The sequence below is a fragment of the Leptodactylus fuscus genome, chromosome 1, assembly GCF_031893055.1.
Source record: "Leptodactylus fuscus isolate aLepFus1 chromosome 1, aLepFus1.hap2, whole genome shotgun sequence".
In the NCBI taxonomy this organism is placed as follows: Eukaryota; Metazoa; Chordata; class Amphibia; order Anura; family Leptodactylidae; genus Leptodactylus; species Leptodactylus fuscus.
Window position 1 is genome coordinate 83,973,792 of NC_134265.1, and position 25,646 is coordinate 83,999,437.

The following is a 25,646-nucleotide window of genomic DNA, read 5'->3' on the forward strand; positions in this document are numbered from 1 at the left end:
TGATGTGGGGTCATATAATGTTAGGGTGACTGTAGGAGCAGTATACTGTGTTAGGGCACAAAGAAAAATGGGTGTGAAAGGGCAGAGTCAATGTATAAGTGGGCAGGCTAAAATTGTCGTGGCGTGTATAGTGCGCCACACATATTGTTCCTCTTTCTGTCCTTTGAAATTTGGGAGGTATGAATATACCTATGTATAATTATACTGTATGTATGATTTTGTTGCTACATTTTATTTATAAATACAGTGGGTTTCCCCTCATGGATGCATATCCCATCCAATGGAATTTGCTAATTTAGAAGTGAATGCAACAGTGCCCAAAAATGCACAACCCCACTCCATTCACATGAAACACTCAGGGGTATTTGCAGACCCCCATTGACATGATTGCAGGACGTCCTAGCAATCAATCCCCACCACTCAGACATTTGTCAATAATAATGACAATATTTTCTTTATTCCGCCCACCCTAATTCTCACTTCTTTGTCAAGGTGAAACAGGACTTCTGATAGCCAAGGTGAATCATGCTAATCCTTTTTTTGGTTATGCCGGAAATAAAAAGCACACAACAAAGAAACTACTGTGTGATATATTCAAGAAAGGAGATGTGTATTTCAACACTGGAGATTTGATGGTTCAAGATCACGATAATTTTCTTTACTTCCGTGACAGAATTGGAGATACGTTTAGGTCAGTAAAAACATGTATGTATATTGGAATATATATCGTATAATCTGAAAAAGTAAGTGATTTGCATATTATTACAGATTCTGAGTTACTGGAATTTAAGCCATTACCATGTTACTTGCAACACTCTAGCTCCAGGGACCCTTGGAGACGACTGTGGTGTGGGTCAGTATGCTATCCCTGTATTTCACAGACAGCACACTGACCCATTCTTTTATATGGGCCCGTACAGTTGACCATGATTTTCACGGTCTTGTGTGCAGGCCGACAGTACAGGCCGCATCAGATAGGACAGGTGCTTTTCCTGTCCTATTTTGCAGCGCGTGCCATGTGGCTTCTATTCATTAATGAAAGGAGCCGTGGAAGAATGGACCGTACAGCACACTAGGACATCCCCGTGTAGCCCATGCTTTTAATTCATGGCAGGCCGGTTTCAGCACAGTTGTCTGCAACCGGCCTTACAGAAACACTGAGGTCACAAGCAAGTCGTTGCAATACCTGAATATGTTGGATCCTGCTTTCTGTTTTGGTAACAGATACATGCCCTGATTCAGCATTTTATAAATAGCGAGAATGGAGGGAGCTATGTGAGTTGCATGTGTGCGGTCTTTGCCAGTTTAGAAACATGTGTGTTTCACTTCTGCCTAAGACAAAGCTTCCTGTTTCTGGCCAAGCAAGTTTGACAAGAGGACATTGCCCTTTAAGGGTTCTGTCACTTTTGATCACAAAAACAGCACAGCAAGCAAGCACCTCAACCAACCCAACTTCATGTCAGTGAGGACTACCTGGTTCCATTTGTATCCATTATATGATGGATCCAGCACAACATTATGTATCTATTACAAATATAATCACGACTCATGTGAACAGACACCGCTAACACATCTGCTATCTTCACAGTAGACAGAAAATACATCTTATTACATATTTATTAATATCTTATTACATTTTATTACTGCCTAAAGGAAATGTCATCAAAATGTCACCTATTTTAAACTAAAATTTTATGTTAAACATTTTTTAAGTATTTTTAATTTAATTTAATTTTTTTTTTTTTCATTTTACTATATTCTGCAGTTTTCACTTTGACCACTAAGCCTAGTAATAGACTGACACTTGACAATTCTGTTAAGTTTTTTTTTGCAGCTGTCATCCCATTTATATCACAGGCAGGCTTACAATAGAAGATAACACCTCTATAGATAACATTATTTACACATTATATCAACTATTGGCAGTAGATGATCCAACTAGTCACCTACTCCCTTTCTCTGCACAGTGCAGCTCTAGAATACACTCCCATAGACTTCAATGAGTTGTCTGTTGTTGCCTATGGCCATGATATACTGCAAAGCCTATCACTAAATGCTGTTCACAGAGCTGAGGAGAAATTCGGGAAAGGTGGCAGCCCCCCTAACACAATGACAAATAAACACATATAGATAAAGATACAAATATATGACTTTACAAAAATTCCTATATAATGTTTAGCACTTACCCTACATAGTTAACAAGGACCAGTGTACGGCAGTAGACTGGAAAAGGAAATTGAAAAGCTGCCAACTTTCAGAACATTGTGAAACTAGGCTATCAACACTTGGATGACTAGGCTTATTGTGATGGCATCAGAAGACACAAGGAGGCTGAGGCGGCTGGGGCTGATTCAGAATGTACAGTATGCTAGAAGTCAACAGCCATCATTCAGTGTTTACATCAGTGACTGTGAGAAGTTCATGGATCATAAGACTTACATTTAGTTATAATAAGTTTAACATATATGCAGAAATATCTCAAGATAGCATACTTTTATTATTATGCCAGCAACAAAAAAGTCTTGTTTCTCTACAACAATCCTTCCATAATACTTTCTTAAAGGGTATTTTAACTTTTAGGCTGAAGCCCCACGTGTAAAAAAAACGCAATGTATTACAGTCCCTACAAAGTAGATGGGATTCTAGCAAAAAATACCTGTAGCAGAAATGCTGCGATTTTCAAAAAAACGGTGCATTTTTGGAGTTCTCAGCATGTCAATTACACTGGCGTTTTCCATATGCGCAGAAGGTCTGTAGAGGAAGACTCTGTGGACTTTCTGTGAAAAGCTCTGTGGGAAGAACTACAATGCGTTTCCTCTGCAGGTTTTCGCGGGGCCTGCTACGTGGGGACTTAGCCTTAAAGGGGTTTCCAGGATAAACGCAAATTTTACCTATAAACTAAACTCCCTCCCTCCCCCCACCTAACTTCTAATTTACATCAATTTAAAAAAAAAAGTATAACTACCTATATTACCCCAGGGACACTTTCTGATAATCCGGTGATGTTCCGTTTCACCGCTTCCGAAATGGAACGTGACCAGTACTCTTCCCCCTCTCCAATCATCCCCATCAATACTTGCGTGTGTTCCTGTGTCTGGAACGGGTCCTCCTCTACTTCTCTCTTTCAGCGCCTGCGCAGTCTGGAGGGGAGTTCAAGACATGCGCAGTAGAGATGGCAATCCATCTCCCTCCGCATCGGCTCTCATGTTCTGTGCCCCAGGTGAAAAACTATCTGAGTGCGTACTGTAGCTCTTCACTGTCAGAAGGGCGTTTCTTACAGTCAGTCAGGAATGCACTTACTCACAGCACCGCCTATAGCGCTGTACTGTGAGAGCGGTGAGGAACATCCCCTCCTAGTACTCGTCTATGGACGAGCACTATCAGGGGGAGGGAGGCCTTCCTCGCTATAGGCGCTACTGTGAGGAAGGGCGTTCCTGACTAACTGTCAGAAATGCCCTTCTGACGGTGAAGAGCTATGGTACCAGCACCGATAGCTGTCGGCTTTCTAGCGGTATATAAAATCGCACGTGCCCCAAGTGGTGAAAGGTCTGTTTTTAACTTTTAAAAATTGAAGGCAAATGTACTAGAACCAAAAAATTTTAAATGTACCCAGTGCAAGTATGATAAGTACATTTTTAATAAAATTGTGGATTCTCTTTCAAGATGGAAAGGAGAAAATGTTGCTACGACTGAAGTCTCCGATATCATTGGAATGCTTGACTTCATACAAGAAGCCAATATCTATGGAGTGGGCGTTCCAGGTAATAATATATCTTACATAAATTAAACTGATCTGTAAGATGTCTATGCTACATACAGTAATCTGATCATAGTATAGAATAGCAGGGGAGAGGCTGAGCTTGGAGATATATGGATTTGATTAAACTTCACATTTTCTACACTCATAAAAAGATATATCACTTATTTTAGGGATTATAATTCCCTCAATTCCCTGTCAACTACTTCTACCACCCAGAGTGATTAACAACTTTCCTTCTGACTTAGCATATAGACTAAGGTCTCAATCACTCTGCAGGGGTTGGGGTAGCAGAAGTTAGTTTTTACTCGTGTCATGGCAGTCAGAGGTATTTACAATCTCAAAAACTGATGTCTTATTGCTAGGAAAATGTCACTTCATGGCATTAAGAGATTAAGGACAACTTGACCTCTTTGGCCAAAGGGAAGGCTTCTGGATCTGTGGCCTGGCCTTTCCTTGAGGTATATTTACAGTATCCATATCTATGCCCACAGCTATTATAAGTATTCCAGGCAGTCTATCAATGGTAGTCTCTCTCCCTTTCCATGTTTCCAGGTTGCTATCAATATTGTTATCCTAAAATCCATCAGGCCTCAAGAGGAGTATGGGTTCTACATTCCCATCTTCTTGTTAAATGTGGACTACAAAATCCTGACCAAATTACTTGCTAACAGTCTGAATCAAGTTATACATTGTCCGTTCTAACCAAATCGGAATTATCCTGGAAAGTCTATGTCAGGCAACACTAGATGGGTTCAAGTGGAGACTTAGGTTGGTGGGAGCAACCAGAGTAGGCCCTGGCCTTGCTGAACACGGCCAAGATCTTTGATTCTGTAGAATGGTCATACCTTCTTGCTGTCCTACATAAAGTCAGTGATGGGGATTGGTTTGTGTCCATCTTGTATAAATCCCCTTTGGCACAGGTGGTGAATGGGCCGCTGTCCTCCTCCTTTCAGACAGGGCTCCCCATCTATTGTTTGCAGTTGTGATCTAGCTCCTGCTCTTTAAAGATAAGCAGAACTCTGCATATTTGGGTATTAGGTTCGGACCCCAGTAAGATCATATAGCTCTATATGCCTATATATTCATGTCTATCTGTAATGCCACTTTACTTAGAGCCATAACACCCTCATTAGCTTATTCAGGGTATTCTTAGATTTACCGATTACCTGCAAGAGTCATATTTTATGCCCCTCCATAGCACCAACCGCAGTTAGGGTGCTAAGTTCTGTGGGCTGCAGGTTGTTTCAGACTTTAAGTACTTAGGCAATCTCATAGCCCTGGATAGTGCTCAGTCTTATGACCTAAATGTATATCCTTTACTGTCCTATCTAAAGAGCAAATTGTCTTCAGTAGCCAGCAGGATTAGCTTCAGGATGGTGCTCCCCAAGATGCAGTATGTCCTAAAATATGCAGATGTTGTCATCCCCAGGTGATTTTTCTCTTAAGTAGGCTCCCTGGTCTCCCATTTTGTGTTATGGTGGACAACGCAATCTTAAGCTGGCAATATGACCTAAGGATGAAGCTGAAATGCCATTCCCTGATTTATTTCCTTTATTATTGGACTGATGAGCTTTGTTTTCTGTTCCTTGAAGTCTCTTCTCCCCCTGTCAAATGTGACCCATCTGACTCATGTCTTCCTTCTGTAGTATTTAGTCCATTCTGAAGCCCCACAACTTCTTCCTAAGGCTGCTACTATTTCTCCATAGACTGCCCAGATAGGTCTGTCAGTAGCAGGATGCAATGGTATTGTTACAGAGCTTCTGCTTTGGTTTAATCAATGTCAGATCCATTTTAACACTGCACAGGATTATGGCTTTTGGATAGAATGGGCAGCTCAAATGGTTGATCAGTTTGGTCTGCGAGAGACACACGGGTAATGTCTTCAAGTATTACACACCATAGCTACACCATTGCTTTGTCCCTCGATTCCCTATTGGTATCTTTCTCTCTGAGGCCCTGGGAGTTGGTCTCCTCTCCACCATATATACTCGCTTGTTGTCCACAAAACTGGGGAACTTGCCTCTGTTGGTGGAGACTAACTGGTGGGATATGATCTCCCGACTTAGTCCCTATCCCCTGACTAACTAACTTGTAGGTATGACTCTAAGCTGCTGCTACTCAACTATATCATTCAGCAATGCTATATTGCCTCTGTGAATCCCAACACACGCTATGTTTATTGTGTTGGACTTAATGTCTATGGAATCATTCTCACTAAATTGAATGTGAAAAAGAGAACAAAAATCCTTACATATTGCTTAAAGCATTATTAGAAATATATTCCAATTGTTCAAATAGAATTGAGGTCTTGGTGAAAAGTGATCTCACGACTATATGAAACAACCCTATGCCACATAAGACATCCAAGCATATAAATATATTGGAATCCTTGCACTAAGACAGCCAAAGTGCAGCATCCAATACAGAATATCTTCATTTAGAGGGAGTCTGTCAGCAGTAAATTGATTATAAACCTATTCACATTGCCTTGTCGAGGTGATTCTACAGTTTCCAAATATACCTATTATTCATTTTTGGAGTCCAATTTTCATGGAAATAGTTGTTTTACTCATAGGCAAATGCTGTGCGTGTGCTCAAGAATCTATAGCTGAGACCAAACCCCAATCAAGCTATGACATACCTCCAAAGCATTTCTCATTTCATTGGCATATAAATAAAACCGTGATTTACATAAAATGGGGCTCCTGCGCTAAATAACAGAGACATATTTGGAAAATGTAGAATCACATCTACAAGATAATGGAATTAGGTTTATAACCAATTGACTGCTAATAGACTCACTTTCAAGGGAATTTGTCACAAAGGTGAAGCATATTAAACCAGCAACACAGTTAGATAGGTCAGGCTTACCTGAATGTAATGTTTCCCTATTAAAATGTGCACCTCCATTGCTGACTTATTTATTTAACTCATAATAATGCATATGAGTAAGCTGGAGCACCGAGGGAGACTCCCTTGTTCCAAACTGCTCTAATATGCCGGCACGAATATGAGAACATATGGCCAGGCAAGATTTCAGCATAGCTTCCTGGTCCTATCACTCAAAGAAGCAAGGGAAGAAAGAGGGTGTAATACAGCAGTGGGGGGCTAAGCAGTTTGGAGCAACAGGGGCCGGTCAGTGCTTCAGATTGTTAATTTGCTTATTATGTAATATATGAATATCTCTGCAACAGAGACACATATTTTTATGGGGAAAAACACATTACATTTAGGTACGCATGAACTATCTGTGTTGCTGGTCTAATATGATTCACCATTTAAACCCTTTTTATTCATCTTCTTTTATGTCACATATACAGTAGATTCCTGTATTTGATTCTGCTGCTCTTCTATTGTGAACAACAGATTTAGATTTTCACCCTAGGTAGCAAGTAATTTATAGCTACAGTATAATAGAGTTATTCCCTTCTCATGGAAGGGAGATTTAGTTTGTGACCTTTGGTCATACTTTCTTCTTTGTATACACAGCAGAATTAAATCTTGTTAAACAATCCAGACTGGATCAACAATGATGAGCATTGAATGCATTTTTGTATATATCAGGAAGGGGGGACACAGGTAGGTAATAAATGTCAGATTATTGGGACCTGACCACTTGGATCACCCAGTGATAAGCACAGCAGATGCCCCAAAATTCGATGAATGCTCCATGCTAATGCAAGGAGGGTGATCTACGGCAGCCACATAGAAGTGAACGGAACACTGTCCATGTATGTACACCAGCATTTTATTCACATGAAGTATTCAGGGGAACTTTCAGATCATTGGAGGTCCCAGATGTCGGACCCCCAGAACTCTGATTTATTTTTCCAATCCTGTGGATGGGGTATAAATATCATAAGTGGCATACCTTTTTAAAAACTCAAAATATATGACTGATGAACATTAGTATTATTGATAAAGTCAATGTATGCTTGTTTTCCTGTTGACGCCCAAATGAATACTTAGCATTTATTAGTTGATATCTCTAACTATAATTCATTAGATACAGATTCGGTGACCTGTTTAGATTTGGCAAGGTAGAAGCCCCATAGTCACATCTTTCCATCATTTTGTTGTCTTCTGTGATCAGACATAACACTGCAGCAATTATCCCAATGCAGACAGTCTGGATAACTCTGCTACATTTGTATAGGGCTCTTGCACAATGGAGAATGGAGACAGCGTGTAGGAGATGAATCAATTATGCGTAGGGGCACTAATGGGGATTATATTGAGGAGGAGGCACAATAATGGGGCATTATACTGTGTGAGGGCACCAATGTCTCATTGTCACCCCCACAGTATAATGCTCCTACCACCGTATAATGTTCCTTCGTGCCTCAAACCACCATATAATACTCCTTAGTGCCCACCACGCACAGCATGAAGCTCCTTGGTGCCCTCATCCACAGTTTAATGCTCCTTAGGGATCCCTGCACAATATAATACCACATTAGGAAATACTTTTTCCTAATTTTTCTTGTGTAGTTTATAGTCAGACACATCTTTTTGTCCAAGAAAATACCTCAAATCCTGGATGTGTTCATCATGGACCTTTACTTGGACTTCAGTCTCATAGTTGAGCACCCCTGCTCTATTGGATGTCATTTTTTCCTCCCAATCAACATTGCAGTGCTATAAATATTAATTCTCGGAGCACCATTAAATCATAGTAACCTTGTAAACCTCTTTTGGCACTTTCAATATATAAGTAGCTTTTATGCAATCCATGTACAGATTTTTGGAAGAAAGGGCAACATGTCTACATAATCTATATGTCTGGCTTTTCCATCCTAAAGAATGCGGTCAAAAGGCGTAACTAGACAGATATACTGTGTGAAAGTGTATGTGTGATTGGGGTGAGAGGGTGTTAATCTTTTACCATTTTAATTATGTTGTTTAATGGTCACTAATTCTTCACCAAACTTTGTAAAAATCAATAGTACATGCAAATTTAAAAATAAAAATCTTTAAAATATGTTATTAGCGAAAACAGTTTCTTTCTCAACTTGTCAGGCTCGCTCTTGTTCTATTCCCATTCTCCTAAACTGATATTCACTCTGGAATCTCCGCTGAGACCAACTTGGAGTAAAGCTCATACATATTGCAGATTATCATGAAGTTGTCTAAAACATTGGGTATGCTTTAAACCAGAGGTCAGCAACCTTTGGCTCTCCAGCTGCTGTGAAACTACAACTCCCAACATGCTCAATTCACTTCCATAGGAGTTCCAAGAACAGCAAAGCAAGTATACATGCTGGCAGTTGTTTTACAACAGCTGGAGTGCCAAAGGTTGTCTAACCCTGTTTTAAGCACTATATAGTTTTTACTGAGCATGAATAAGGGTCCATTCACACTGAGTTTTTTTGTGCTGATTTTGATGCTGAATCCACGTCAGAATCCATATGGACAAAAAAGCCTCCCATTGACTTCAGTGGGTTCTCTATTCCGCGAGCAGAAAAAGGAAACCATTGAAGTAGATGGGAGGCTTTTTTCCTGCGTGGATTCTGACACAGATTCAGCATCAAAATCAGCACCAAAAAACTCCATGTGAATGGACCCTTAGGGTCCAAGCACACGGGGCAAAATGGCGTTTTTATGGCGCCAAATTTACCGCGCGTTAAAAAAAAAAAAGTGTCCCATTGATTTCAATGAGTACCGCTCACTTTTTTCTACACGTGGAATTTACTGTGTGGTAAATTCCATATTTAGAAAAAAGCAAGCAGCACCCATTGAAATCAATAGGATGTTACGTGCGGTAAATTCGGCGCCATAAACAGTGGCATTTTCATTCAACAATTTTTAGCAGTTTCCCCCTGGAATTTTCAGTTCTCTCTGAACTGGTTGGTGGAAACTAGATGCAATACACTATAATACAGTGAGTAGAGGATGAATCTGCTCTATAACCATTTCTCTTCTAGAAACAACCCCAGGATCATGCAGGACATATATAGTTATTAGAGATGAGCGAGTAGTGTTTGATCGAGTAGGTATTCGATAGAATACTATGGTATTCAAAATACTCGTACTTGTTCAAATACTACTCGCTATTCGCAGTAAAGATTCGATACAGAGCCAACGTTGATTGGCCGAATGCTATAGCATTCGGCCAATCAACGCTGGTTCTGCTGGAGGCTCATCTGTGAGGAGGCGGAGTCTAAGATCGGACCACAGCAGTCTCCATTGTTGTCCGATCTTAGACTCCGCCTCATCACAGACGAGCCTCCGGCAGTACCAACGTTGATTGGCTGAATGCTGTACACTGTATAACATTCAGCTAATCAACACTGGTCAATGCATTCCTATGAGAAAAAGTCAGCTCCCGCATAACCGCAAACTGCCAGCTCTCCCGACTAGCAAGGACGAGCCTGCTGCAGAACCAGCGTTGATTTGAAGAATGCTTTATAGTGTATAGCATTCGGCCAATCAATGCTAGTTCTGCAGGACGAGTAAGGGGCGGTTCACATTAGCGCTTGCCTCCCGTCCGGAAGGAGTCCGCAGGAGGACTCCCCCTCCCGAATGGAATATCAGCGCAACTGCAAGCACTGTGCAGTTAATGCACATGGACCCCATAGACTATGATGGGGTCCGTGTGCTTGCCGCGCACTGCCCACACGAATCATTCGTGCGGGCAGTGCGCTACAAGCACACGGACCCGTTATAGTCTATGGGGTCCGTGCGCTTTAACTGCACAGCGCTCCTCCTAAACACTCTGCTCCTGCTACTCGTGGACTTAGTGACTTTCCTTTAGTCGAATAGTGCTTTCCCCTGAAACAAGCATTTTTTCCCATAGACTATAAAGGGATTCGATATTCAATCGAGTAGTCGAATATTGAGGCTCTACTCGAAACGAATATCGAATCTCAAATATTTCACTACTCGCTCATCTCTAATAGTTATTACTGATCTGTACTGATGGGAATAATATTCTAGGGTCATAGTAAAAGCTATGTTTCTTGTCTCATTTCTCTCTCTTCCTCCTCATTCTAGCATCTTCCCTCTCTATGGACATGAGTCAGACATGTGATCTACAGTCTATCTTGAGATGGATATAGCAATAAAAGATAGTTCAGCAACTTGTACAAGTGCTCTGCTTGTACTATTCATCTATGTAAAGGTTGTTGAAATGACTGCGCCTATTTACGTACTTTCTGAATTATGTATATAACTTTTGTTTTCTCTAAGAACACGAAGGAAAAGTGGGAATGGCGTCAATTATTCTAAAGCCTGGCATGTCACTAGATTTAAAAAGCATCTATGAGCATGTTGTGAACTACCTTCCTGGATATGCATATCCACGATTCTTAAGGCTACAGGTACTGTTGCTTCCAAAGTATCTATTGCTTAAAAAATAATGACCTGTATTTTGGTGCTATAATCTTGTCTTGGAGATTTGGTCCATATGTAAAGTTTTAAAACTATTCTTTTCAATTTATAAATATGTAATTCATGCAGTATACAGTGACAGTTTTATTCACAATAGCGCTGGATTATAATTAACATCCAATGCTGCTGTGAGAGAAATGACTCATTAGATGCTGCAGTCCGTCATTTCTGCCCTCTGTCTCCCTTGCCTCCCCTCCTTCCCCTGAGACTTCATTGTACACACAGAAGTCTGCACACAGACTGATCCTTTTACAAACAGGATTGTTGAATGCAGAGAAAGATAAGAGCACAGGCGAGAGGAAGAAAATAATTAGACGCAGGCAATTTTCTTTAATAAAGCATACTCCGTTTGTTACCTTTTATTTGTACTAGCTTTATTAAATATAATTAAATGAAATTAAAGATTTGCTTATGCTTTGAATTGTAAGGATAATATAGCTAGCAGAGCTGACAAAAGTATCAGGGTTGCTGGAATCCTATAATATGTCTATAGAATGTCAGGATTCACTGAGATCCATTACAGCTGCCATTGTTCTGTTATAAATAGGAGGTTATGACACATCCTAGAGCCTAATGCACCTGCAGTCTGAAACGTTTCTGAAGTTCAGTTTGAAATGTATTACCACTAAAAATCTCCATTGCTTCTATTAGTGTATTGCAGTACTTGATTTACAGGACTTTGCTTTTTTGTTAAAGGAAATCAGTAGGGTCCATGGAGCAAAATTTGTATAGATCGTACAAGGGACTTCTTCATGGCTAGTGGCTACTATTATGTTAACAGAGCATTAAAGGGGCTCCGACTCGCATCCATCTAAGGTCTCTGCTGCACTTCCTTCTCCTGTCCCGACAGCAGGAAACAGCTGAAAATATCTGCTCATCCAATCGCTGACTTAGGCAGGTCACTGTGACAGCCAATGAATGGCATTCCCTACCATATCCTGCAGAGTAAAAAAAAACTAGTGCCCAGTTCTCTGTGCTCCATCAAAATGGTGGGAGCTAGGGATTGATTTTAAGAACTTTTCATCTCAGTTCCTGCCGATGCTGCTGATAAACACCTTTGAGGTTGCCATATGCATTAGATGAATACTAACTAAACCCACTATGTATGCATGTTTATGGGCAGGTTGGAAGGAACGACTGTTGTCAAAAAGTAAAAACGCCTAAACATGAACCCTTGTACCATGCATCAGTGCTCTAGGCCTATTACTTGAGAACATTTTGCAGTGTTGCTTTAGATTATGTAACCACCTTACCGTTTATTTATTGGCTAGACCTTCTATTCTATTCATCTAATATATACCAAATGGATATTCATTTAGTATATATTTAATACGTTTTACTACTTTACCTTATGTCATATCATTGGACTCTGCGATACAAGCAATATATTGTAAATCATCATGCAAAATGAAAAAGTAGTCAATGCATTTTATATCATCATGAACTTCAGAGACCAGCTTCCAGTGACCTTAAAGATGGTGCCATGTGCAGTATAATCACTATTAAAGAGCGTGTTATTGGATTAACTTTTAGCCTAAACATTCAGTATGGAATGAATCCAAGGCTTGTATAAATTACATTAGACAACCTATGTATGCTGCAATGTTCTGAACTCCGCTGTTCTTGCAAGCTCACCAATTTACAGATATTACTAGTACTAACATTGAAGAATTGATGTCTAGAATTCAATAGGTTAATTACTATTTTTTTTTAAATATTTTTGTAGGAAAACATGGAGGTCACTGGGACATTCAAACAACAGAAATTCCGTCTCGTGGAACAAGGGTTCGATCCGTCAGTAATATCCGATCCGCTTTACTTCTTAGATGATTCTCAGAAGTCTTACGTGCCAATGACCAAAGACATATATGATAAAATCACAAATGGTCTGTTAAAACTATAAGTTTCTTTCAATTATTTGTGCAGTACAAGCATAATATTTCCACTGGCTGAAATACTGAAACTGTGATGTTTTAACCTGCTTCAGGTGTTTACCAGGTTTCTATGCTTCATTGAAATTAATGGTTACTGCTAAAATACGGGGTAGGTACATTGTCCTTACATAGCATTTGTATATATGTGATTCAACCTTTTTCACACCTGTACAATGACACTACTACAAAAAATGTGCTGACATTGATATACAGTACTAAACATACTTGTACCTTCATTTCATATGTAATTTTATAATACTAAAAATATGGACAATACTATTCATGACTCAGACATTGTCTCCATCTCATTCCTTTACAAGGCCGACCATCAGTTTATTAATGTACCATAACTTTGTAGGAGCGCCAACCATCAGTGGTTGTCTCACCGTGGTGGGGTCTAAGGAAACCTTCATTTTTTTTTCTCTCTAAATTCTCTGCCCTGTTTTTCATTATTAGTCCAGGAGACTGGGTTAAATCTCATCTTGGTTTGCTTAACTAGGACCTGCAGAGACGTCAGCTTGACACTGGTAAAGGTAACACTTATTTGTAAATTTCATCATGCGTTTCCAGGAGGAGCAACAGAGGAACCGCAGAAATATTAATTACCGTATACAGAAGTTCAAAAGACATGACATGATCTTTACTTCTATACCATACACTGTATTAAGGAATATTTTCCCTTGACGCAAAGTTTACTATTACAATACAGTTATTATGGAAATCACACAAGACCCACATATAAAACTCAATTTAAAGGGTTTTCCACCTTTATCATATTCACAAAGCTACTAGAATCAGGTTTACTAATATGATGTTCTTAGCCGTTCAGCACCAATCTCTTCTATTATTTCTATAGACTTCTGTACTGCCTGCTGCTCTGGTCCTAAACATGACTACTGGTGGAGGGTCATGTGACGAGACACGTCAATCTGTGTGTTCATGCTGCACATGTGCAGTGTTTTTCAGTGACGCTTATTGGTGCATGTGCCAGGACACATGATCCGCCATCAACACCCACTTTACAGAGGAAACCATCAGTGCCTAACTGCTAATAAGCACATATTATTGACTCCTAGTACCTAGCCTCCAGACAATTACATACATATACATACATAGTTGATGAGGTTGGATAAAGACATTAGTCCATCAAGTCCAACCTATAACGCTACAATCCCTGTGAAGATAAAGTAACCAATCCCTTTAAAAGAAAATACGAATCTTATAAAACAATGGGGAAATGTATCAATATAGATTTCAGCCATCAATTATTCCCTTGCCAGGCATCATTTTTGAAAAGTAGCGTGGGAGGCTTAAAAAGCATCAATGGCAACAATTTTTGTCACCGCTTACATTCAAAAAGTTACAAACCTGAGGCTACTTTTCTGGCATAGGGTCTTGATAAATATGTTACAATCTCCTAAGAGAGGACCTTTCGCCATCTGCACCAACTCCAATTCTTTGCACCATCTGCACCAACTCCAATACTTTGCAGCCTTCAATAAATGCTGATCCACTAATTCTGGTGCAGTTGAAATTTTTTCTGTAGCCACCTCAATTCCTGATCAATGATTTCTATTAGTTTCAGCACTCTATATGCTAAATAGTCTATCTAGTGTCAGGTGGGCAGTCCCAGGATGTCTGTTCCAGTCTAGGTCAGCCCACGTGATAGCAGAGAGTCTAATTGGCATTGGGTGCTGAAACTAACAAATGATTGCCGAGGAACTGTGGTGACTAGAATGAAAATTCCAACTGGGCTAGAATCAGTGAATGGGCACCTAGCGAATGGTGCAAAGAGTTGGTGGAGGTTGTAAAAGGTCCTCTTTAGTACAGCCTAGATTTCCTGGTCCTGTGATTTCCTTAGGGGCAGACTGAATTTATTCTAGACCATAGTTTGGCATTGAGAGTGTGACACATACAAGTTCAGGTGGCACCAGATAAATGCACCAGAGAAGGTTCATTTGACCTTGCTAGAGTCGCATCTCCTGGTATATGGCGGTATTACTTATGTTTCAGTAAGTGCTATGTTTTACTAGCGATACAATTGTCTGATAATATGTAATATCGCTATAAATTTAGAACAGTTTAATCCCAGTCATCACAGTCACTTTTGTGTATTTTATACAGTTACAAATCAACATATCATGAATACCAAACTGGAGAATAAGCAGAAAATAGGATATTTTTGTTTTTCAGTCAAATGACTATTTGTAAAATCTGAGAATGCTATTGTCAGATGTACTATAACTGAAGAATTTAGTAATAAAATCCTGACTACATTTATGGTAATCTGTCTCTTTTTTGGTGATCTCTTAGTACCATGAACATTTATATTATTGGCTACAGCTCCATAAACTATTGGATTATATGTTATTCTTGGGATGTGGCAACACATAAGGTCGTCTTGTGATCAGCGTGTGATATTGAGCCTGTGCCTTTTGTGCAATCTTCTTACATGAATTATCTTTCAGAAATTGTTTTCATACAACTGTATGCATAACTTTCAACCTCAGGAGATCCTTGGAAGAGGAGTCAATAAACCAATACCAGACTTTTCTAGGTGCTCTTAGGAACAAATACTCTTAGGTTTTTGGCAGCATTTTCCTGGAAGTCACCAATGAGTGTCTTTGCTGTCCCAAAAAAACTGTCCCAATCACGGTGTATAATACATGGGTACCATTCTAAAGGTCAGGCAGTCTGCAGCGACAGACATTTGGACCATGTTTACTAACTCTTACTCCATCAGTTTCCATACCATTGCCCACTCTTCTCCTTCATTTTATCCATTTTTCTACTTTTTTTTTTTTTTGTTCTTTCACTTGTAATGCAAACTGGTGCAAGCCAACAGTGTTGTCAACAGTTCATAGACTGATGGCTAGTTTGACAAATGATGTGCTTTCAGTTTACTGTGGTTCATTCCTATACCATACTGAAGAGAACCACATCATACCAGTACATTCATAACTGCTTGTATGGGGAGTATCTGGGGAATTTATACTGACAACATACTTCTATTGTATAGGAAATAATTGTTAATATTTCCAGTGCTATAGCTTTAGCGATATTTCAATTAGGACTTGTAGCTTTGACACTACAAATATCTTTATGATGGATTTATATTCCATTTTTATATTTGTAATGTAAAACCTGTGTTCTGAGTACTGGCATATGTTACATAGAACCTTTTATCATTTGAAGAAGACACCTGCCCGGTGTCAAAATGCGTAGCCGTTTTAAGCTGCTGTTCAGGTCCTTGGAGCAATAAACAGAACCAATTCATCTTAACCATTAACATTGTTTATTTTTAAGTTTATTACGGATTTTGCTTCCATTAGCACTTTATCGTTTCCCAGTTTTTTTATATATCCTTTCCATTTTGCCTCACCCCCACTGTGTGGGACTGTGTTCAGGTAAGAGCTGCAATTGGCCTGGTGGGCTCCTGACTGGAGTCTATTATTTCCACCAGACGGGCGCCAGGTCACCATTTTTAAGTTTCTCCATGCATAAGTAAGGCCCGGTTCACATCTGCATTCAGGGATTCCGTTCCCCTCTCTGCATGAAAAATGCAGACATAAAAGTCCTGCAAGCAACACTTTTCTCTCCACATTTTTCATGCGGAAACTACATGGACCCCATTATAGTCTATGGGGTTCGCGGGTTTCCTAAGGTAACCTCTTTTATATGGATTAGGTTTCTGTTCAGGGGTCCCCAAGCGGACCCCAGAACAGAAACCTATACGCAGATGTAAACCAGACTCTGACAACCCCTTTTAATATACTCTGTCAGTCATCAGTTAAAATGACAAGTATTGTAACTATATGGTGACTAAAGTGATTAGACAGAATGCTTGCGTGTCAGTATTTTTAGGCCTGCAGAAATCCCTTCTCACCTAGCAGTATATTATGCAAACTGATGATGAACAAATCTGTTCTAGACAATATGTGGAGATAAAGCTGAAATCCTCTCCGTAATAAGAGAGTTCATTTTGCATTCCTGAAGCCTAATGTAAATGGAATGACTCCTTTGTTACCTACTTCCTGTTCACGTCCTGGGCCACAATAAATGGGCCAGTAATCGGATCTGACTGTGAGACTGGTTTTCTTTTACTGTTCAGGCTTTGAGTGGCCTGTATTCACCTAATGAAGCATGCGACACAGCCCGGCCGGCATACTAATGATGCCCGCTGCTGGCCTGCTGATTCACAATGGCACTGTACAACGCAACAAAGGCTTACGATTGCCAACCTGATTTTTCCTTTTTTTGGACAACTTATTCAAATAGACGACATTTCTTACAGCACATTAAATAAAACTATAATAAGTTGTGAATCCTAAAGACTAATAGTGACATGTCTACCACCCATAATACTGATATGCACGTTGAACATGCCACTTTACTTACTTTAGCTTCCTGGCCCTGGATAAAATAATTGAACATGGCATTTTTTTCTTCTTTTAAAGGGGTTATCCAGTTTGGCAAATAAATGTTACTGTTTATATAATGAAAAGTTATACAATTTTTACAATATATTTCCTGTATCGATTCTTTGCCGTTTTCTAGATCTTTGCTTGCTGTCAGTCTTTGTTACAGTCCGTGGTCATGTAATGGACACTCAGGTTTACAGCTAGGGTTGAGCCGATCTTGAGATTTCAGGATCGTTTGTAAAATCCAATTTTTGATCATTATCCTGCCGATCCCGATCGTGAAATTTGCTTGATCGCCAATCGGGATCCAATCTTTTACGATCCCGATTGCTCAACCCTAGTTACTTTATGTTCATGGAGTAGGGTTGAGCCGATCTTGAGATTTCAGGATTGTTTTTAAAAACTGATTTTCGATCATTTTCCCATCTGATCCCAATCGTGAAATTTGCTCGATCACCTATCGGGATCCGATCTTTCCTGATCGTTCAACCCTATTTACAGCTTGTTCCAAAACAGACATCTGATTACTGTGCTGTGACTGTAATGATTTGTGCACTTGTGTGTCCATCACATGACCATGGACTGACATTATACACTAGAAGTAAGCAAAATGAATGACAGCAAGCAGAAATCTCAAAAACTGTGAAAAACTGATACAGAAATGTATTGGAAAATTGTATAACTTTTCATTACAAAAACAATAACCCTTTTAGCAAAACTTCTTTATATGCCAGTCTTGATCCTTTGGCTGTCAGAGTGAAGATGCAGCATTCAAAACTCAAAGGAGTTGGTATAAATTTAGACTATACATGAGGTTAGTTTTTGGTGTAAATGATAGTAAATCTGCCAGGCCATGGGAGACCAAAGTCCTCCTGCTATTCCCCCCTACTACACACCATGTGTTTAGGAACGGGGAGGGTGTTTAGAAAATGCATGGTAAATGCCCTCTTTTATTCTGCAATTATATACAGTCTATACTGTGGTAACACATTTACCATTTCATTTTACTCCAGTTGTATCCTGGTCCCTTTTAAGAAACTGATCACATTTACTGTGTCTGACTTATAGATAAAAGCTTCACACATCAGAAAAGCCCACAATGGAGGGCAGTAACATATCTACCATGGCAGGGAGAACAATTGCTATGGGGCCCATGGAGGGAGGGGATCCGCAGGACCCTCTTATAACTCTCTAATTTCTTTTGATGTCTGACAGTCCAAGTATCATAAATCCTTCCCCCTCCTCTGTTTATTGAGATTTATGATACAATGTGACAGACATGACCCCCTCACCATCAGGAGATCATTAACTCTTAAATTAAAAAGCAGCAGCAGTAGTATATAGTCAAAGGAGGCTGTGGAGATGTTACTGAAAGGGTTACTGCTTGTCTATAGTGGTCTATAGGCAAAGATTGGGCACTTAAAAATATCAAGCAAAATACAATATTTCTATAACCACTGCCCATTTTTTACCCATTCTATCTTTTGGAAAGGGTGGACCCATGGTTTCTATGTACACCCCAAGTGGAGGGCATGGTATGCTTGCAGGGTGATGTCTCCCAACTGCTGCCCCATTTTCTCCTGTGTTGAATAGTATTACAGTGTATTCCTCCGCTTCTTAGGTTCACCTCAGAACACTACACTTCTTCATCTGCCTTGAACACTCTCCTAATTGGGGAATTAAGCTCCTGGCCTAAACATATTGCAAACCAATAGTAGCTACAATAGGCACTACATGGTGTTCATATATGCCCCTATAGATCAGGATTGTCCTGAATCTATTGACTAGCTATAAAGTACAATAAATCCTATTAATATTATAAAGGTGAAAGTTTGTGTGTTTGGATGTTTGTTCCTCAATCACGCAAAACCCGCTCCACCGATTTGACTGAAATTTTCCACAAACATAGTTACTACACTGGATTGCGTAATAGGCTACTTTTTGTCACAATAGCGCACATATGTTTTTCCCAGGACCCCCACAAAACCCACACTCACATCACTATCTCTGCAATCTCACACACTTTGGACCATAGCAAGCCACAAAATTCATATTACCCTCTACAGCCGAGGTCAGCAACCCCTGGCACACGTGCCAAGAGTGGCACTCCTGCCATATTTCACTGGCATGCCAGCAGCACAGGACCTGCAAGAGTTAAATGAAGTCCGAGTGTCTCTTCAGTGCTCTTCTAGAGCTGAGGCATAAGGACACTCCCCTTTGAGAGGGGTGCAGGAAACCCAGGGGGTGGAGCTTAATCGCTCAGGTCTCTGCCTGCTATAGTGGTCTGCATCCTGCAAAGATTCCCCGAGGAGGAGAGGAAGCTGCTAGCAAAGTGCAAGTAAGAAACACATACCGTATTTTTCGGACTATAAGACGCACCTAGGTTTTAGAGGAGGAAAATAGGGAAAAAAAATTTTGAAGCAAAAAATGGTAAAATATTTCATATATGGGAGTTGTAGTTTTGCAACAGCTGCAAGGCCACATTGACAGGTGACCCTGCAGCTGTACGGGGACGCATAGAGTGGTTTTTTTTGCGGGGCCAGATGTACTTTTTAGTTATACCATTTTGGGGAATATCTATTGCTTAGATCACCTTGTATTGAAAAAAAACCCCCGGTGGTTTATGATATATGATTTTCTACTTTTATATATATATATATATATATATATATTCTAGGGACAGGAGGTGATTTAGAACTTTTATTTATTTCATATTTTTATTATATATTTTTAAAGCTTTTTTTTTTTACTATTTTATTCCCCCCCGGGGGCTTGAACCTGCGGTCGCTTGATTGCAAGTCCCATAGACGGCAATACAACTGTATTGCCGTCTATGGGACATTCTGTCTATTAGTATTACGGCTGGTCATAGACCCAGCCGCAATATTAATACAGCAGTGACAGGCCTGGGAGCCTCATTAGGATCCCGGCTGTCACCCGAACAGGTCGGCTCCTGCGATATCGCCGCGCAGGAGCCGGCCTGCAACTTCACAGGTACGGGGCCGGTGGGGACCGGCCCCGGGGGAGAAGGGGCCACCGATACTGACCCGGCATCCGCTGTACTAGAGAGGCGGGTGCCGGCGAGGGATAGACGCCGGCACAGGTGCCGGGGCCTGAGACATCGCTACGCTCCTCTGCCCTGCATGAAGCCAGTGGCGGGGGGACGGAGGAGCGGAATAGCATCACTCCTCCCGCTGCTGGCTTCATGCAGGGCAGAGGAGCGCAGCGATGTCTCAGGCCCCGGCGTCTATCCCTTGCCGGCATCCGCCTCTCTATTACAGCGGATGCCAGGCGCCACATTCGGACTATAAGACGCACCCTTCTTTTCCCCCCAAATTTGGGGGAAAAAAAGTGCGTCTTATAGTCCGAAAAATACGGTAGGTTCCTTCCTTTAGTTCCTTTTCTCATTAATGTCAGGCATTTGGGGTTATTAGTTTAGTGTTAGTAACTCCATATGCCTCACATTAATAGGAATAAACCCCATCATGTTCCTCATATTAACCCCTGTGTGCCTCATATAAAGGTTACTAATATGTGAGACATATGGAAGTACTAATAAAAGACCTCAATAATGAAGATACTTAATTATTACCTCCAAGTCTGTCACATATCAGTAACTCTTACACAAGGGTTAATGTGAGGGACATGATGAGGTTAATTGCTATTAATAAGAGGCGCATGGAGTTACTAAACTGTCATGCACAGGGCCAGACTTTTATCTACAATTGGTCCTGTACATTTCAATGGGCCCATACACATAGATCCTGTTTTTGCGGCTGTGTGTCCGGGACAAATTGAGCTGTAAAATATACAGCAGGTCCTATATTTGTCCTATACCTTTCCTACACCTGTCCGTATTTGCAGCCCTGTCAATTTATTTTTAATCTATAGGTCAGTGAAAACCATATCCGTGCCATTTGTGTGCAGGAGGCCTAAGGCTGAAGCACCACGTTGCATTAACACAGCGTTTTGGTTGCAAATTTTGCTGCGGTTTTATGAGCCAAAGTCACTGATGTACCGTTTCAACACACCACGAACACATAACAGTCGATAATAATGTCACCAATTTGCCTTACTGCCCACCTTAGAATTACCCGGCGTCCCTTCACATAAACTAGAACTCAAGATTGGCGTCCCTGTTCTACTCATGAGTAATCTCGATGCACCCCAATTGTGTAATGGCACGAGGCTACGTGTCACACTACTAGGAACAAATATCATTGAAGCCACTATTCTTACAGGAGCAGCTACAGGTGACAGTGTGTTACCCCCACGCATTCCAATTATACCAAATCATTTCCCATTTCAATTCAGACGACTACAATTTCCCCTTAAGTTGGCTTTTACAATCACCATTAATAAATCCCAAGGACAAACGCTGAAAGTAGCAGGAATACATTTGGCCACACCAGGCTTCTCACATGGACAACTTTATGTTGCTTGCTCAAGAGTATCCTGTGCCCAAAACTTACCGTATTTTTCGGACTATAAGACGCACTTTTTTTCCCCCAAATTTGGGGGGAAAAGAAGGGTGCGTCTTATAGTCCGAATGTGGCGCTCTATTACAGCATCCGCTGTAATAGAGAGGCGGATGCGGGCTAGGGATAGACGCCGGGGCCTGAGACATCGCTGCGCTCCTCTGCCCTGCATGAAGCCAGCAGCGGCAGCGGCGATGCTATTCCTCTCCTATCGTCCCCCCGCCGCTGGCTTCATGCAGGACAGGGGAGCGCAGCGATGTCTCAGGCCCCGGCGTCTATCCCTAGCCCGCATCCACCTCTCTAGTACAGCGGATGCCGGGTCAGTATCGGTGGCCCCTTCTCCCCCGGGGCCGGTCCCCACCGGCCCCATACCTGTGAAGTTGCAGGCCGGCTCCTGCGCGGCGATATTGCAGGAGCCGACCTGTTCGGGTGAGAGCCGGGAGCCTAATGAGGCTCCCAGGCCTGTCACTGCTATATATTAGTATTGCGGCTGGGTCTATGACCAGCCGTAATACTAATATACAGAATGTCCCATAGACGGCAATACAGTTGTATTGCCGTCTATGGGACTTGCAATTAAGTGACCGCAGGTTCAAGCCCCCGGGGGGGGAACAAAATAGTTAAAAAAAAAAAAAAAAAAAAAAGCTTTAAAAATATGAAATAAATAAAAGTTCTAAATCACCTCCTGTCCCTAGAATATATATATATAAAAGTAGAAAATCATATATCATAAACCACCGGGTTTTTTTTCAATACAAGGTGATCTAAGCAATAGATATTCCCCAAAATGGTATAACTAAAAAGTACTTCTGGCCCCGCAAAAATAAAAACCACTCTATGCGTCCCCGTACAGCTGCAGGGTCACCTGTCAATGTGGCCTTGCAGCTGTTGCAAAACTACAACTCCCATATATTAAATATTTTACCATTTTTTGCTTCAAAATTTTTTTTCCCTATTTTCCTCCTTTAAATCCAGTGCGTCTTATAGTCCGAAAAATACGGTACATGTACTGGCGGAAAATAACAAATCATACAATGTCGTATATCAAAGTATATTCACTTGTAATACCTCTGTCCCAAAGACACTATGTACAGTTTCTCAGAACACCGTATAGCAGCTGAAATACAAATTACATTCAACACAAAAGTCTCACGTATTCTCAGAATTATTGCAAAAACAAGATACACAGTTACATTTCATATCCCATACCTTATACACAGTACAAAAACCTTACCCGCGCCTGTATTTACCCACTTCTACAATCACCGCAGACGAAGTCGCGGGTACCAGCTAGTAAGAAAAATAAAATTACATAAATCAGTCCACACAAAGAAACAGGCAACCAGGATATAAGTACATTTCATTTGCTGCTAAGGTGGAAGATAAATCACCCTTCTACATGCTCATTCTAAGGAAACCAGTGGTATCAAAAAGTATACTGGAAAATTGTACAATTATACAAAGAATAACATTTGTCTGTCAGTTTTGGTTTGAAACTGTAGAACCCCTTTGGATAACAGCTTTGAACTTACTATACTTATGATATCCTACTTGAAGCCCCTACATGGTATAATTCTTTCTCCTTGTGTCCTCAAGATGCTTATTAGCAGTATGTGAATGGTGGAGCAGGAAGCTGACATGACGGCTCTCTGCTTCACCATTGTATTGAGTTCTATCTGGAGAATAGCTAGTACATATGCCTGCCACCTTGGACAGTGGGAAAGCACCCAAAATATGGAACTATCCTGCTGCGTCCAGGAGCTTGGGAGATATGTAGTTTCTGAGGTAGAATGGACAGACATTCTACCTTACACCAGATGTTGGCAACCCCAGCACACAGGCCAAAGATGGTACTCAAGCCATATTTGTCCAACACAGCAATGCTTGTCCTGTGACACTGGTGCTGGAGTTAGGATGTGTTAGCTCAGCCATCCTCACAGGACAAGCACTGCCGTGCCACGTAAATGAACAGTAACACTGCGTTATAAATGTAACAGCCAGAAGCCCATGTTGAACCCATATGGGGCTTAAAGCTGTAATACGCTTGTGCCACTCAGGTTTGTTAGAGTTAAGTCCTCCATCTTTGTATTTTGGCAGCCATCTTGTACTCTTTCACATATAAACTGATTTTTCTGCTTAAGTCAAGGAGGCCCTTTGTTAGACTTTAAGGAATGTGATAATGAACGTTAATGCATAGGTTGCTAATCATTATCTCTCAAGGGCCTCATTTTGAGAAGATGCAGCTGACTTTGTATATCTCTTACCTCCTTTACATGATGTATGGACACATAACCAACAAAAGTATTAATCTTATGGTATCTGGGCACTCTGTCATATTTTATGGTATATGAAGGTCACTTAGAGTGTATAGACACAGGGTCTATGGAACATGTCATCTTATCTCTTTTGCCATGATATATACATATAGATAGTCTGGGATGTTAGCTCACACATAAGTATTTTGAATCCTTCTTTGTTTCATGGGAAAGTCCATCCCAGTGTGGAAAGTTGTAATGAGATGCAGATCATATCAGGCCTCAGCCAATAGCCATGTGCCAGGCTTGTCTTATATCTCTATAACCAATCATGGTTGTATTGATTAGAATAGCCAAGCCAGCTCTTTGTCTGTAATGTATTTAAACTACCTTTTTCTTATAATAAAATCAGAACTCTTTTGATACACTACCATCTTGTGTCTTTAATCAGTTCTCCAGGCTTAAAGAAAATGGCTGCAGTCCATCTAGGCCTGTTAATTAATTATCTAATTTGGAACTCTGCAACATACTCTTATGAGGACACTTTAATGTCCCCAACAAATCGTAGCATGAAAGTAAAAGGTATGGGACCTGGGGGCTTATTTACTATGGTGGGTGTCATACCTAGGGGCTGCACATGTCTGGTTCTTTTCCCTTCATACTTTACAAAGGTTTGCATGTTGCAAACATGTGTATAGTATGCAGGCAGGGGCAGGAAACGTGTAAAGTACTGAGAGACAGGAAGAGCAGGCAGCAGTCCAGTCTATGGAAAGAAGGGGGTCCTGACTTCAGGAGACACAAGACTGCTGCCTCAGGGGGTCTAGACTCCCTCCTTTTCATAGAGAGGACTGCTACAGCCTGCACCTCTTCCTTTCTCTCACAGCTGTACTGCATCCCCTTCATTTGTCACTCAGGTAAGGAATAAGTGGGTGCAGTAGACCTGTGTAACGTATGGAGGGGTGCGGTGCAGCATCGTGAGCCAGGGATTTTATCACATAAAAAGTACAGCATGCCAAGCTAATTTGTCAGCAAGCAGAAGCTTCCAACAGAGCTTTCAGTGTTAATATGACCACAACATTGGGACTGGTTGACACAGCCATAATACTTAGGTAAACTATGCTATGTATTACAGCCACAGCCAATTTCATCATTTTATTCTTTTATTTATATCAGCGATTATTGCACTTGTACCATCAGTTTACGCTGGGTTAACACCAGCGCTCGATTTCTATTTTCAGGTTTCCGTATTCTGCCTACAGAAGACGGAAACCTGACAGACCGTGTCCAGCCGTGAGCGTTTTGTGCTCTCTGCAGCAAAACGGACTTTGTGTCCAGTTAAAAAAAAAAAACGGTTTTGCCACAGAGAGCACAAAACGCTCACCGGCGCTCATGGCTGGACACTTTCCAAA

The 25,646-nt window shown here is 40.8% G+C and overlaps 1 protein-coding gene across 1 annotated transcript in view; it reads left to right on the top strand.

The window, feature by feature from the left end:
- The window catches only part of SLC27A6 (solute carrier family 27 member 6), a 50,720-nt gene extending 35,361 nt beyond the window's left edge, over positions 1 to 15,359 (top strand). The window contains exons 8-11 of the mRNA XM_075272299.1: positions 493 to 691; positions 3,664 to 3,761; positions 10,949 to 11,079; positions 12,876 to 15,359. Coding sequence (XP_075128400.1) covers positions 493 to 691; positions 3,664 to 3,761; positions 10,949 to 11,079; positions 12,876 to 13,052 — 605 coding nt within the window. The 3' untranslated portion in view covers positions 13,053 to 15,359. The remainder of the gene's footprint in view (positions 1 to 492; positions 692 to 3,663; positions 3,762 to 10,948; positions 11,080 to 12,875) is intronic.
- Positions 15,360 to 25,646: the final 10,287 nt, after the last annotated feature.